We start from the raw sequence: 15,751 nt of genomic DNA, 5'->3' as shown, positions 1-15,751 counted from the left end.
GTAAATAAGGTTCAAAGTCAAATTTAAATCAGCTCTCAGGCCACCAGGGACTGGCATGCAAAGCAATTGCTTCACTGACCTGCTGACCTTTCTTCAGTAGATATCTAGCCGTCGGTACCATAATTGCACAATGAGGACACCTTAGATCCATTAAGTACCAGTACGATATGTTCAAGTGTTACTACTGCTCTGTATCATAGTTATTTATGGCATAGGAGGCCATTCGGCCTGTCGAGTCCATGCCAACTCTCCGCAGAGTAGTCCAGTCAGTCCCACTCCCCCGCTGGATCCCCCTTAGCCCTGCAAGTTTGTTGAGTGTCCATCCAATTGCCTTTTAAAATCATTGAATATCTCCGCTTCCACCACCCTAATGTAAAGTTTTCGCTCACAGTCCCTCTGCATCTCTTGCACAAAATCTTCAATCTGTGCCCTCTAGTCCTTGTACCATCAGTTAATGGGAACAGTTTTTCCTTGTCTAACTTGTCTAAGCCTGTCATAATTTTGTACACCTCCATCAAATCTCCCGTCAATTTCCTTTGCTGCAGGGAGAACAACACCAGCTTTTCCAACCTAACCTCGTTACTAAAATCCCCCATCCTGAAACCATTCTGGTAAATCTCCTCTGCACCCTCTCAGGGTCCCTCACACCATTCCTAAAGTGTGGTGACTAGAATTGGATGCAAAACTCGAGTTGAGACTTAACCAGAGCTTTATAAAGGTTCAGCATAACTTCCCTGCTTTTGTACTCAATGCATCTATTTATGAAGCCCAAGATCCCATATGCTTTCCTAACCACTGTCTCAATACGTCCTTCCACCTTCAAAGATCGATGCACATGCACCCCCAGGTCACTCTGTTCCTGCACAATCTATAGAATTATGCCATTATGTCTATATTGCCACACCCTATCCCTTCTGCCAAAATGCATCATCTCACAGTTCTCTGTGTTAAATTCCATCTGCCACTTGTCTGTCCATTCTGCTAGTCTATCTATGCTCTGTTGCAGGCAGTTCGTATTATCCTCACTGTTCACCACTCCTCCAGGTTTGGTATCATTGGCAAATTTTGAAATTCTACTCTATTCCCACATCCAAGTCATTTATATATATGAAAATAAGTAGTGGTCCTAGCACTGACCCTTGGGGAACACCGCTGTCTACCATCCTCCAGTCTGAAAAAACAACCATTTACCATGACTCGCTGTCCTTAAGACAATTTTTTATCCAATTGGATACTAACCCTCTTATTCCATGAGACTCAATTTTGTTAACCAGCTTTTTATCAAACAATTTCTTAAAATTCATATAGACAACATCCACTGCATTCCCTTCATCAACTTTCTCTGTTACTTCATCAAAAAATTCAAGTAGATTAGTCAAGCATGATCTGACTTTTACAAATCTGTGCTGGCTATCCTTAATTAACTCAAACCTCTCAGTGCTTTTCTCTTCCATTTTCCCCCTTGCCTCCTCTCCTGAAAACTTTGACTCTTTGGGGTACAATTCTACAGATGGTGGACATCCTCCAATGCATGACCCTATGGTTACTAATCATCTGTGTGCCTTGATATTGAATGTTGTCAGAAGGTCTTATCTGATCTTGTATTCACTTGAAGTTCTTACAAGCACACTTCAGCAGGGGTCACTGGATAATGAGTACTCCCAAACCTAGGGGGTCCCTGGGCTAATTAAATCACTCATGTTATAATACTTAGAAATGTAGATTTGTTCAACCTCTACTCAAGAATAGCTGTTTTATTTGATACATCAGGATTTTCTTCAAAACACTCAAGTGTTTCATATTCAATATATTTTCAAAATTGAAAATGTTGTTTCCTTAGGTACCTATACAAGCTTTGTGACCTGCATAAAGAGTGTGATAACTACACTGAAGCTGCCTACACGTTACTGCTTAATGCAAAACTCCTTAAGGTAATATTTTAACTCAAGGTATCAAATTATTTTCTAAGCTTATGAAAACTGTTGCCATTATGGTGATGGTTTCACTAAAAACATGAAACTTAATTAAGTGTGTAATGGGCTCAGTATGTGAACCTTCTATTTTGCTTTTCTCATTCTAGTTAGTAATATCATAATGTGGCCTCACGTTCCAAATTCCGACTGTGTTTCAAAGGTTTGAAAGTATCAGTCTGCTTTATGTTGCATTTTAAGCACAGCACTTTTTATGGAAAAGGTTGCTTCACAAAGAACTAGAAGAACCCTGTGTCATTTCCCTCATAAAGACCTGGTTTGAAAGCTTTGTATTAATATTACATGTTGTGTTTGTAGACAAATGAAAAAACAATATCAAGCACTTTTATAATTCTCACCCTTCTTTTCCCTTGGCAGAAAATATTTTTTCCTTCCGAACTACTGTTCATAAACACCAGAGCCTTTGAATCAGTTTACTAAGTGGTCATTCTTAATGAGTGAGCTGAGACGAATAATTCATGAGGGTCTCACAACTGAGCTAATCCTGGCCACACCTAATCCCTACATGCACGAATTGCTCGATCTCAAGTAGCAGTACTTCTCTCACAACTGAAATTAGTTCAGACCAGGGATTACATCTGTAATCTTTGTTGAATCATAGAAATTTCAGCATAGAAGGCTGCCATTTGGTCAATCCTGCTGATAGCATTGCTAGCTCAACATCAGCTCCAATCCTACTGTCTTTACCAATGTTGCTGTTGACCTCATTTTTTTTTATTCATTCATGGGATGTGGGCGTAGCTGGCTAGGCCAGCATTTATTGGCCATCCCTAATTGCCCTTGAGAAGGTGGTGGTGAGATGCCTTCTTGAACTGCTGCAGTCCTTGTGGGGTCTTGTCTTGTCTTTGGCCTCCTTGTCTCGAGAGACAATGGGTAAGCGCCTGGAGGTGGTCAGTGGTTTGTGAAGCAGCACCTGGAGTGGCTATAAAGGCCAATTCTAGAGTGACAGACTCTTCCGGCGCTGCAGATAAAATTGATTGTCGGGGCTGTTACACAGTTGGCTCTCCCCTTGCGCTTCTGTCTTTTTTCCTGCCAACTACTAAGTCTCTTCGACTCGCCACTCTTTAGCCCCGCCTTTATGGCTGTCCGCCAGTTCTGGCGATTACTGGCAACTGACTCCCATGACTTGTGATCAATGTCACAGGACTTCATGTCGCGTTTGCAGACGCCTTTAAAGCGGAGGCATGGACGGCCGATGGGTCTGATACCAGTGACGAGCTCGCTATACAATGTGTCATTGGGGATCCTGCCATCTTCCATGCGGCTCACATGGCCAAACCATCTCGAGCGCCGCTGGCTCAGTAGGGTGTATAAGCTGGGGATGTTGGCTGCTTCGAGGACTTCTGCGTTGGAGATACGGTCCTGCCACCTGATGCCAAGGATTCTCCGGAGGCAGCGAAGATGGAATGAATTGAGATGTCGCTCTTGGCTGACATACGTTGTCCAGGCCTCAGTGCCATAGAGCAAGTTACTGAGGACACAGGCTTGATACACTCGGACTCAGTGCGCCATTTTTCCACACTCTCTTGGCCTATGTCTGGACGTAGCAGCGGACACCTTTCCCATGCGCTTGTTGATTTCTACATCGAGAGACAGGTAGTGGTGATAGTTGAGCCGAAGTAGGTGAACTCTTGAACCACTTCCAGAGCATGGTTGCCAATATTGATGGATGGATCATTTCTGACGTCCTGTCCCATGATGTTCGTTTTCTTGAGGCTGATGGTTAGGCCAAATTCGCTGCAGGCAGCCGCAATCCTGTCGATGAGTCTCTGCAGACACTCTTCTGTGTGGGATGTTAATGCAGCATCGTCAGCAAAGAGGAGTTCCCTGATGAGGACCTTCCGTACTTTAGTCTTCGCTGTAAGACGGGCAAGGTTGAACAACCTGCCATCTGATCATGTGTGGAAGAAAATTCCTTCTTTTGAAGACTTCTGAAGAGCAACAGGGAGAAGAAGATCCCAAACAGTGTAGGTGCGAGAACACAGCCCTGTTTCACGCCACTCAGGATAGGAAAGGGGTCTGATGAGGCACCTCTATGCTGAATTGTGCCTTTCATATTGTCATGGAATGAGGTGATGCTACTTAGTAGATTTGGTGGACATCCTATCTTTGCTAGTAATCTGAAGAGACCACGTCTGCTTATGAGGTCAGAGGCTTTGGTGAGATCTATGAAAGCAACGTAGAGGGGCATCTGTTGTTCAAGGCATTTTTCCTGTAGCTGGTGAAGGGAAAACAGCATGTCAATGGTGGATCTCTCTGCTCGGAAGCCACACTGTGCCTCAGGCTAGACATGCTCAGCCAGCTTCTGGAGTCTGTTTAAAATGACTCGAGCGAAGACTTTCCCCACTATGCTGAGCAGGAAGATTCCACGGTAGTTGTTGAAGTCTCCGCGGTCACCCTTGTTCTTATAGAGCGTGATGATATTGGCATCGCACATGTCCTGTGGTACTGCTCCTTCATCCCAACACAGGCAAAGCAGTTCATGGAGTGCTGTGAGTATAGCAGGCTTGGTACTTTTGATTATTTCAGGGGTGATGCCATCCTTCCCGGGGGCTTTTTCACTGGCTAGAGAATCAATGGCATCACTGAGTTCCAATTTTGTTGGCTGTTCGTTCAGCTCATCCATGACTGGCAGAGACTGGGCTGCATTGAGGTAGGGACACCCAAAATGCTGTTAGGAAGGGAGTTCCAGGATTTTGACCCAACGACAGTGGAGGAACAGCAATATAGTTCCAAGCCAGGATGCTATGTGGCTTGGAGGGGAACTTGCAAAGTGGTGGTGTTCCCAACCATTTGCTGCCCTTGTCCTTCTAAGCAGTAGAGGTTGCGGGTTTGGAAGGTGCTGTCTAAAGAGCCTTGGTGTGTTGCTGCAGCGCATCCTGTAGATGGTACACACAGCGGCCACTGTGCATCGGTGGTGGAGGAAGTGAATGTTTGTGGATAGGGTGCCAATCAAGCGGACTCCTTTGTCCTGGATGGTGTCGAGCTTCTTGAGTGTTGTTGGAGCTGCACCCATTTAGGAAAGTGGAGAGTATTCCATCATACTTCTGACTTATGCCTTGTAGATGGTGGACAGGCTTTGGGGAGTCAGGAGGTGAGTTACTCGCCGCAGGATTCCTAGCCTCTGACCTGCTCTTGTAGCCATGGTATTTATATTTATATGGCTACTCCAGTTTCTGGTCAAACGTAACCCCAGGATGTTGATAGTGGGGGATTCAGCGATGGTAATGCCATTGAATGTCATGGGGAGATGGTTAGATTCTCTCTTGTTGGAGATGGCCATTGCCTGGCACTTGTGTGGTGTGAATGTTACTTGTAACTTAGCCCAAGCCTGAATATTGTCCAGGTCTTGCTGCATTTCTACACAGACTGTATCAGTATCTGAGGAGTCGCGAATGGTGCTGAACATTGTGCAATCATCAGCGAACATCCCCACTTCTGATCTTATGATTGAAGGGAGATCATTAATGAAGCAGCTGAAGATGGTTGGGCCTAGGACACAACCCTGAGGAACTCCTGTAGTGATGTCCTAGAACTGAGATGATTGACCTCCAACAACCACAACCATCTTCCTTTGTGCTGGATATGACTCCAAGCAGCGGAGAGTTTTCCCCCTGATTCCCATTGGCTTAAGTTTTGCTAGGGCTCCTTGATGCCATACCCGGTCAAATGCTGCCTTAATGTCAAGGGCAGTCACTCTCACCTCAGCTCTTGAGCTCAGCTGTTTTGTCCATGTTTGAACCAAGGCTGTAATGAGGTCAGGAGCTGAGTGGCCATGGCGGAACCCAAACTGAGCATCACTGAGCAGGTTATTGCTAAGCAAGTCCCGCTTGATAGCACTGTCAATGACACCTTCCATCACTTTGCTGATGATTAAGAGTCGTACGATGGGGTGGTAATTGGCCCGGTTGGACTTGTCCTGCTTTTTGTGTACAGGATATACCTGGGCAATTTTCCACATTGCCGGGTAGATATCAGTGTTGTAGCTGTACTGGAACGGCTTGGCTAGGGGTGCAGAAAGTTCTGGAGCACAGGTCTTCAGTACTATTGCCGGAATGGTAACAGGGCCCATAGCCTTTGGAGTATCCATTGTCTTCAGTTGTTTCTTGATATCACGTGGAGTGAATTGGATTGACTGAAGTCTGGCATCTGTGATGCTGGGGATTTCAGGAAGTGGCCAAGATGGATCATCAACTCGGCACTTCTGGCTGAAGATTGTTGCAAATGCTTCAGGCTTATCTTTTGCACTGATGTGCTGGGCTCCCCTAATCTTTGCGGATGGGGATATTTGTGGAGCTACCCCCTCCAGTTAGTTGTTTAATTGTCTACCACCATTAACGATTGGATGTTGCGGGACTGCAGAGCTTAGATCTGATCGGTTGGTTATGTGATCGCTTAGCTCAGTCTAATGCATGCTGCTTATTCTATTTGGCATGCAAGATGTCTTGTGTTGTAGCTTCACCAGGTTGACACCTCATTTTGAGGTATGCCTGTTGCTGTTCCTGGCATGCCCTCCTGCACTCTTCATTGAACCAGTGTTGGTCTCCCAGCTTGATGGGAGATATGCCGGGGGGGAGTGGGGGATATGCCGGGCCATGAGGTTACAGATTGTGATTGCATACAATTCTGCTGCTGCTTGATGGCCCACAATGCCTCATGTATGCTCAGTTTTGCATTGCTCGATCTGTTCGAAATCTATCCCATTTCGCACACTGGTAGTGCCACATAACACGATGGAGGGTATCTTCAATATGAAGGCAGGACCTTGTCTCCACAAGGACAGTGTGGTGGTACCTCCTACCAATACTGTCATAGACAGATGCATTTGCAGCAGGCAGATTGGTGAGATCAAGGTTGAGTATGTTTTTCCCTCTTGTTGGTTCCTTCAGCACCTGCCGCAGACCCAGTCTAGCAGTTATGTCCTTTAGGACTCGGCCAGCTGGGTCAGCCATGGTGCTACCGAGCCACTCTTGGTGATGGACATTGAAGTCCCCCACCCAGAGTACATTCTGCGCCCTTGCCACCCTCGCTGCTTCCTTCAAGTTGTGATCAACATGGAGGAGTACTGATTCATCAGCTGAGGGAGGGTGGTGGGTGGTAATCAGCAGGAGGTTTCCTTGCCCATGTTTGACCTGATGCTGTGAGAATTCATGGGGTTCAGAGTCGATGTTGAGGACTGCCAGGGCAACTCCCTCCTGACCGTATACCACTGTGCCACCACCTCTGCTGGGTTAATGCCATTAACCTATTAGTTAATGCACTTCAGTTCCAAAACAGTATATTAGGTATTTTGTTTCTCAAGGTTTGAGTAAGGATGTATTTTTGCATGCTAATCAATGTGAGGGATGTCCGGGGAATGGAACGTCTTTTCATTCCATGAAACTGTTGTGAACACAAAGGGCATCTGGGTAGGATACAGCATACCAGCCATATTTTGGCTTTCTAAGATTGTTATTTTAATGCCACTTAATGGGCCTGCACGTACTAGCAAGTAGATTGAGACTGCACAATGTGAAATCTCCATAGGAACCACCTAACTCACTTCTTTGCATGGCTCCCGGAGTGGATTTTATTATCCTTCACCAATCTGCTGCCAGAGCTGCTGTTGTCAACAGTCTTTTCACAAGCAGCTCTGCCAGTTGGATGATTTGTCTCTCTACTGGCAGCTGGTTTGATTGTTGGTTTTAATGTTTGTTTTCTTGTACATTACCTTTTCCAGCACCATACCTAACAGTGTCAAGTATCCCTCCCTCTCCCAGCGGCTTGCACCTCTTTGACTTCTTCAAAAACCATGGCTTTTTCCTCCCTATGTTGCTAAGCTCAGACAGCTCCAATGATCACAGACCTCTCTGCTCTCCCTCATAGTTAGTCTACATCTCTGACCTTCCTCATAGACTTGGACTTCTCATCCCAAACTGATTACTTCCACTCTTCAAGCTCCTGTCCTACAAACATTTATTGGATCTGGTTCTCTGCCACTTGCCCATAATTTTATGGTTTTCCTGTGTGTGCATGTATTGGTTGTTGTCTTGAACCGTAAACCTACGACTCAGCCCTAGCCCATCCCCGCTGCCTCTTGCATCTTCTCCTGCCAATGCTTGCTCTCCTCCCCATCTCTCTAGCACCTTGCCTTTCACCAACATGTGACTTGCAATCCTCCATCCAAGCTGCCTTTATTCCTATCTGACTTCATCTCCTGTCATGGCATGCTCTGTATCATCTTCTAGAATGTTAATTTCATTGTATTCGAGTACCTCACTATCCACAATCTTATAGCGGTTGAATCTATCAGCACCTTGGTCCTGACAGAAGCTTAGCTTGCAGATGGTTAGTCCTTTCATTTCACTGAAGTCTTCTCACTTGGGCATACAATCCACCATGTGACATGCCAAACTGCTACGGCATTGTTCTCAATGCAATTCTCACTAAGGGCTTTGCCTCTACTCCTTGGGCACCTACTCCTCATTTGAGCAACTCAGCCTCTTCGATTTTCTTCCATCTTGCACTATAAAGTTTCATCACCTACAACCCTCCTAAGTTCCATGGGAACCTCCTGGCTGAGATGTCTTTTCTCCGTGGTCAATTTTAACCTGGAGCAGATTTCAGACGAGGTAGGTAGAGTGAGCACGAAATGCTCTTGCTGGCCTAAATTTCAGACCTGGAGCATTTTAATCCTTGGGCCTCATTTAAATGCCACTGGTCCACTTGAGGAAGTGAACAATGAGCAGCTGCCAGCAGACAAACTTTTGATGGCTCTCCATCAGCTTCCAGATGCGTGGCAAGGACGGATTTTCAGGTGGATGTCACTGGAAGAAGAGGGGACTATCTGGAGCAGAGGAGACCTTAATTTTCTTGTCGGGTCTGGAGGAGCACTCTTGCTCTCAGTGCCACCACAAAAGAAATGTTTTGCATTACCTGAATGGCCTGTTCGTTCTTCCCAGTCTGGCAGGAAAGCCACGGAAACTTCCATATTTAAGTCCCAGTTAAAATGTCATCGGGATCCTATTGACGTAATCGAACCCTGATTAGCATTTATGAAGGTGGCTTCCATAAGAGTCTGGCAGATGCTTCATTCACTGGTAAATCCAGCAACATGAAAATCAAGAACAGAGCCACTCCATTTTAACTACTTCATAGGTTCATACAATTCCTGATGAGATTTAGAATGGCGCTTCCCCAGCGGTATGTCTTAACTCCATCCTCAAGAAATGCAACTTTTATTGTGCTTGTGTATCTTTTCTGTTTCTGACACCAGTTAACTTTGATTTATCAGAGTGTGATTGTCAGTTTGTGTTGGATCAATAAAGGCGCTGTTGTTGTTTTCGTATCCAGCTTCTTCAAAGCTGGCTATATGGGGCACCCATGTTTGAATTCTCATGGCTATGCAAACAGAAAATTAACGAGAGAGGATTGAGACTTCCCCCTTGTATCTCATTTCCATCAATGCTGTGGGCCTATGTCGATTACAGACCAGCCCCAGATGCACCTCCTCTCCTTTTCCTTAGAGAAACCCCTGAATCGCTCGGGCAATGTAAAGGAATTGGAGATCTATTGTAATGGACACAGCATTGTCTGCTCTGAAATGTCGGGTGGAGGAAACAGTTTTGTCATGCCGAGTTGGAGAGGTGGATAATGGTTTTTTTCCGATTGGTGCAGGCCCCAGGGAGCTTTATATTAGCTCTCTTTCAGGGAATCGGAAGTTTACACAAGCTGAATTCTTGATGTGGGGCGTAGGGGCATTGTGATTTATTATTCACTGCCACCCAGTGGACTTCTGATGGTGCTACATGAGTAGAGACAATCGGTCAATTTGTCATCACTCCTTGGATGGTAATTTTGGATAATGGATCTCCCATTCCTTTGTGGAACGTGCCTGATTTTCATTTCATTCATTGTATAAAAGGTGGGTGACCTCCTTTGCTCTACCAGAGTGATCCCAATCAGATTTAAAGGCCAAAAGGTTTTGTTGTAGTGTTTGGTCTAATGTTATATGACAGTTCTTTTAAGATTATAAATACCGTGATAGTACTTCTTAGGGGCATAACTAGTTCTGCAGGTAATTGCTGACAGTTTTTCAATAGGTTTCCCATTTAAGGAGCTTGACATACATTGACTTTTCAATGTATTTTGAGATGGAAGGTTACAACCCACTCACCATTTTAAAAATATATATGAGTAATAGATATAAGCATATAATATAATCAGTGCTAATTTTTTGGCATTGCGATGTAAATCTAAAGGTGGATTTTATAAACAGTACAATAAGCCTTGACCACAGCACCTCCAGCCAATCTATACTTGTTGGAAAGAAATCTGTTTAGACCAGCATCGGTCCAAATAAATTTACGTTGATGTTGTGCAATGATTCTTGATTTTTAGAAGTTAATTGAGATTGGACATTCTGATTGCCTTTTGGTCTAAGCCAAGTCTATTAATATGTCAGCAGTCTTCAATTTTTTTTTTAGAACATTACAGCGCAGTACAGGCCCTTCGGCCCTCGATGTTGCGCCGACCTGTGAAACCATCTGACCTACACTATTCCATTTTCATCCATATGTCGATCCAATGACCACTTAAATGCCCTTAAAGTTGGCGAGTCTACTACTGCTGCAGGCAGGGCGTTCCACGCCCCTACTACTCTCTGAGTAAAGAAACTACCTCTGACATCTGTCCTATATCTATCACCCCTCAACTTAAAGCTATGTCCCCTCGTGTTTGCCATCACCATCCGAGGAAAAAGACTCTCACTATCCACCCTATCTAACCCTCTGATTATCTTATATGTCTCTATTAAGTCACCTCTCCTCCTCCTTCTCTCCAACGAAAACAACCTCAAGTCCCTCAGCCTTTCCTCGTAAGACCTTCCCTCCATACCAGGCAACATCCTAGTAAATCTCCTCTGCACCCTTTCCAAAGCTTCCACATCCTTCCTATAATGCGGTGACCAGAACTGCACGCAATACTCCAGGTGCGGTCTCACCAGAGTTTTGTACAGCTGCAGCATGACCTCGTGGCTCCGAAACTCGATCCCCCTACTAATAAAAGCTAACACACCATATGCCTTCTTAACAGCCCTATTAACCTGGGTAGCAACCTTCAGGGATTTATGTACCTGGACACCAAGATCTCTCTGTTCATCTACACTACCAAGAATCTTCCCATTAGCCCAGTACTCTGCATTCCTGTTACTCCTTCCAAAGTGAATCATCTCACACTTTTCCGCATTAAACTCCATTTGCCATCTCTCAGCCCAGCTCTGCAGCCTATCTATGTCCTTCTGTACCCTACAACATCCTTCGGCACTATCCACAACTCCACCGACCTTAGTGTCATCCGTAAATTTACTAACCCACCCTTCTACACTCTCTTCCAGGTCATTTATAAAAATGACAAACAGCAGTGGCCCCAAAACAGATCCTTGCGGTACACCACTAGTAACTAAACTCCAGAATGAACATTTGCCATCAACCACCACCCTCTGTCTTCTTCCAGCTAGCCAATTTCTGATCCAAAGCTCTAAATCACCTTCAACCCCATACATCCGTATTTTCCGCAATAGCCTACCGTGGGGAACCTTATCAAACGCCTTACTGAAATCCATATACACCACATCCACTGCTTTACCCTCATCCACCTGTTTGGTCACCTTCTCGAAAAACTCAATAAGGTTTGTGAGGCACAACCTACCCTTCACAAAACCGTGCTGACTATCGCTAATGAACTTATTCTTTTCTAGATGATTATAACTCCTGTCTCTTATAACCTTTTCCAACATTTTACCCACAACCGAAGTAAGGCTCACAGGTCTATAATTACCACGGCTGTCTCTACTCCCCTTCTTGAACAAGGGGACAACATTTGCTATCCTCCAGTCTTCCGGCACTATTCCTGTCGACAATGACGACATAAAGATCAAGGACAAAGGCTCTGCAATCTCCTCCCTAGCTTCCCAGAGAATCCTAGGATAAATCCCATCTGGCCCAGGGGACTTATCTATTTTCACACTTTCCAAAATTGCTAACACCTCCTCCTTGTGAACCTCAATCCCATCTAGCCTAGTAGTCTGAATCTCAGTATTCTCCTCGACAACATTTTCTTTCTCTATTGCAAATACTGACGCAAAATATTCATTTAACGCTTCCCCTATCTCCTCTGATTCCACACACAACTTCCCACTACTATCCTTGATTGGCCCTAATCTAACTCTAGTCATTCTTTTATTCCTGATATACCTATAGAAAGCCTTAGGGTTTTCCCTGATCCTATCCGCCAGTGACTTCTCGTGTCCTCTCCTTGCTCTTCTTAGCTCTCCTTTTAGATCCTTCCTGGCTAGCTTGTAAATCTCAAGCGCCCTAACTGAGCCTTCACGTCTCATCCTAACATAAGCCGCCTTCTTCCTCTTGACAAGCGCTTCAACTTCTTTAGTAAACCACGGCTCCCTCGCTCGACAACTTCCTCCCTGCCTGACAGGTACATACTTATCAAGGACACACAGTAGCTGCTCCTTGAATAAGCTCCACATTTCGATTGTTCCCATCCCCTGCAGTTTCCTTCCCCATCCTACGCATCCTAAATCTTGCCTAATCGCATCATAATTTCCTTTCCCCCAGCTATAATTCTTGCCCTGCGGTATATACCTGTCCCTGCCCATCGCTAAGGTAAACCTAACTGAATTGTGATCACTATCACCAAAGTGCTCACCTACATCTAAATCTAACACCTGGCCGGGTTCATTACCCAGTACCAAATCCAATGTGGCATCGCCCCTGGTTGGCCTGTCTGCATACTGTGTCAGAAAACCCTCCTACACACACTGGATAAAAACTGACCCATCTAAAGTACTCGAACTATAGTATTTCCAGTCAATATTTGGAAAGTTAAAGTCCCCCATAATAACTAACCTGTTACTCTCGCCCCTGTCGAGAATCATCTTCGCTATCCTTTCCTCTACATCTCTGGAACTATTCGGAGGTCTATAAAAGACTCCCAACAGGGTGACCGCACCTCTCCTGTTTCTAACCTCGGCCCATATTACCTCAGTAGACGAGTCCTCAAACGTCCTTTCTGTCGCTGTAATATTCTCCTTGATTAACAATGCCACACCCCCCCCCTTTTACCATCTTCTCTGCTCTTACTGAAACATCTAAATCCCGGAACCTGCAACATCCATTCCTGCCCCTGCTCTACCCATGTCTCTGAGATGGCCATTACATCGAGATCCCAGGTACCAACCCATGCTGCAAGCTCACCCACCTTATTCCGGATGCTCCTGGCGTTGAAGTAGACACACTTTAAACCAGGTTCTTGCTTGCCAGTGCCCTCTTGCGTCCTTGTAGCCTTATCCCTGACCTCACTACTCTCAACATCCTGTACACTGGCACTACAATTTAGGTTCCCATTCCCCTGCTGAATTAGTTTAAACCCCCCCCGAAGAGCACTAGCAAATCTCCCCCCCAGGATATTGGTACCCCTCTGGTTCAGGTGAAGACCATCCTGTTTGTAGAGGTCCCACCTACCCCAGAAAGAGCCCCAATTATCCAGGAAACCAAAACCCTCCCTCCTGCACCATCCCTGCAGCCACGTGTTCAACTCCTCTCTCTCCCTATTCCTCGCTTCGCTATCACGTGGCACAGGCAACAACCCAGAGATAACAACTCTGTTTGTTCTCGCTCTAAGCTTCCACCCTAGCTCCCTGAATTTCTGTCTTAAATCCCCATCTCTCTTCCTACCTATGTCGTTGGTACCTATGTGGACCACGACTTGGGGCTGCTCCCCCTCCCCCTTAAGGATCCCAAAAACACGATCCGAGACATCACGTACCCTGGCACCTGGGAGGCAACCCACCAACCGTGAGTCTCTCTCGTTCCCACAGAACCTCCTATCTGTTCCCCTAACTATGGAGTCCCCAATGACTAATGCTCTGCTCCTCTTTCCCCCTTCCCTTCTGAGCAACAGGGACAGACTCTGTGCCAATTAGCTGATATTTATGTCCAGTGCAATTACTGGTGAGAAATTTATGAATGTATTATGGTGTATTTCTATTTTTGATTGAATTCTTGCCTTTCAGTAAGAACTTTAAGCAGTTCCAATATTCTACATGTACTTGTGCGGATGTTAGTTTACTTACGTTCTGGTTCTGATTTGGAAAATGTTATTTATATTTCAAATAAGATTTCTAGCACCTGGATAATGTCTGAAAGATTCTAGTACAGACATTCTATTTCTTCTCTTCCATGCCTAACGTTGCATGAGGCAACACATTTCTTCCAACAGATCATGCTCTGGGTGTATCCATAATGAAAATCATTTTTATGTCTGACTGGGGATGGAGGGATCAGCTACATATGATTGGGGGAAGCAGTGGATGTTGCTGATTATTATTGAACACAATAATCCCTCAACCCAGTATTCAGCGGCTACGTTGCAGGTCTGTTTGATGGGGCTATAACGGAGGGACCATTCCACTCCCATTGGGCGCTAGTGCCCAGTACGTTCCCACTCAGTCGGAGCTGACTGGAGTGGGGCTTAAACCCATGACCTCTGACTTAGATGCAGGAATGTTATCATTGAGGCAAAGCTAGTACAGTACAGACATTCTACTACTTGTAATTTCTGAGTCGCATTTAATCCTAGTTTTACAATCGATATTTATAATGCATGAGACTTGAGTCTATTGAAATAAGTTGCAGCAAAACTTATTAGTGCAACCATAAAATAAAAACCCACCCCATCTGCCTTTGGGCCTTTTAAGTATTTCAGGCCTGAGATGAGACATGGTTAAATCCTGCTAATCTTCACCTCAAAGATTCTACAGTTACTTCATAAGAACTAGGAGTAGGAGTATGCAATTCAGCCCTTTGAGCCTGCTCCGCCATTCAGTACGATCATGGCTGATCTCATCTCGGCCTCAACTCCACGTTCCTGCCCATTCTGCATAACCCTTCAACCCATCACTAATTAAAAATCTGTCTATCTCCTCCTTAAATTTACTCAATGCCCCAGCATGCACCGCACTCAAGGATAGTGAATTCCACAGGCTCACGACCCTTTGAAAGAAGTAATTTTTCCTGATCACTGTTTTAAATCTGCTAAAACTATGACACCTCGCTCTCTATTTCCCCATAAGAGGAAACATCTTCTCTACTTATACTTTGTCTTGAATATACTTCATAATATATTTGCGATTAAGTTCAATCTAATTTTAAATTTCCTTCAAAGCCAAATGGTGGGAAGACCATTGATTTTGACTAAGAGTACAAGTTTCTGCTTTGTAAAATGGTGTTGAGGTTGTGTGTGTTTGATATCCTGTATATTCTAATTACTCCACTACTCGAGATTTATCTCCAGCTGTTGAAAGGCAAGTAGGCTTGAGCACCTTTGATAGTTTGATCAGTTTCCTATTTTTTTACTGTACTGCCTGAATAAATGAATTTTCCAGACTAAGTTAAAGTGCCAATCTGCAGATATTATTTCCTGGTTATTTACTGAAAGTTTCATATTATTATTGGCTATATTGATTACTATACTACACAACTTTGACATGGTGGTATGTCCCTGACTCTGCATTTCAAACTTGTAAGAACTGGGATGAAGGGAAGGCTCATTTAGTTTGCTCCTGTATAATCTGGACTGCTCAATCTTTCCAGTTAATCACATAATATTGCCTTTTATTCTCATAAATTTGTAATTTTTTATTTTAGCACCATATTCTATATTTGTTTTAACCCATCAGATTTATGGATTATAATCTTTGAATCCCA

The 15,751-nt window shown here is 44.6% G+C and overlaps 1 protein-coding gene across 2 annotated transcripts in view; it reads left to right on the top strand.

The window, feature by feature from the left end:
• dock1 (dedicator of cytokinesis 1) overlaps positions 1-15,751 on the top strand; it is a 744,225-nt gene that overhangs the window by 634,999 nt on the left and 93,475 nt on the right. For both annotated transcript variants that reach the window (XM_068052738.1, XM_068052739.1), the window contains exon 37: positions 1,841-1,931. In XM_068052738.1, coding sequence (XP_067908839.1) covers positions 1,841-1,931 — 91 coding nt within the window. The remainder of the gene's footprint in view (positions 1-1,840; positions 1,932-15,751) is intronic.

Source organism: Heterodontus francisci, chromosome 20 (genome assembly GCF_036365525.1).
Source record: "Heterodontus francisci isolate sHetFra1 chromosome 20, sHetFra1.hap1, whole genome shotgun sequence".
Lineage (NCBI taxonomy): Eukaryota > Metazoa > Chordata > Chondrichthyes > Heterodontiformes > Heterodontidae > Heterodontus > Heterodontus francisci.
The sequence above is the reverse complement of the archived record's forward strand: the minus strand, read 5'-3'. Positions and strand labels throughout refer to the sequence as shown.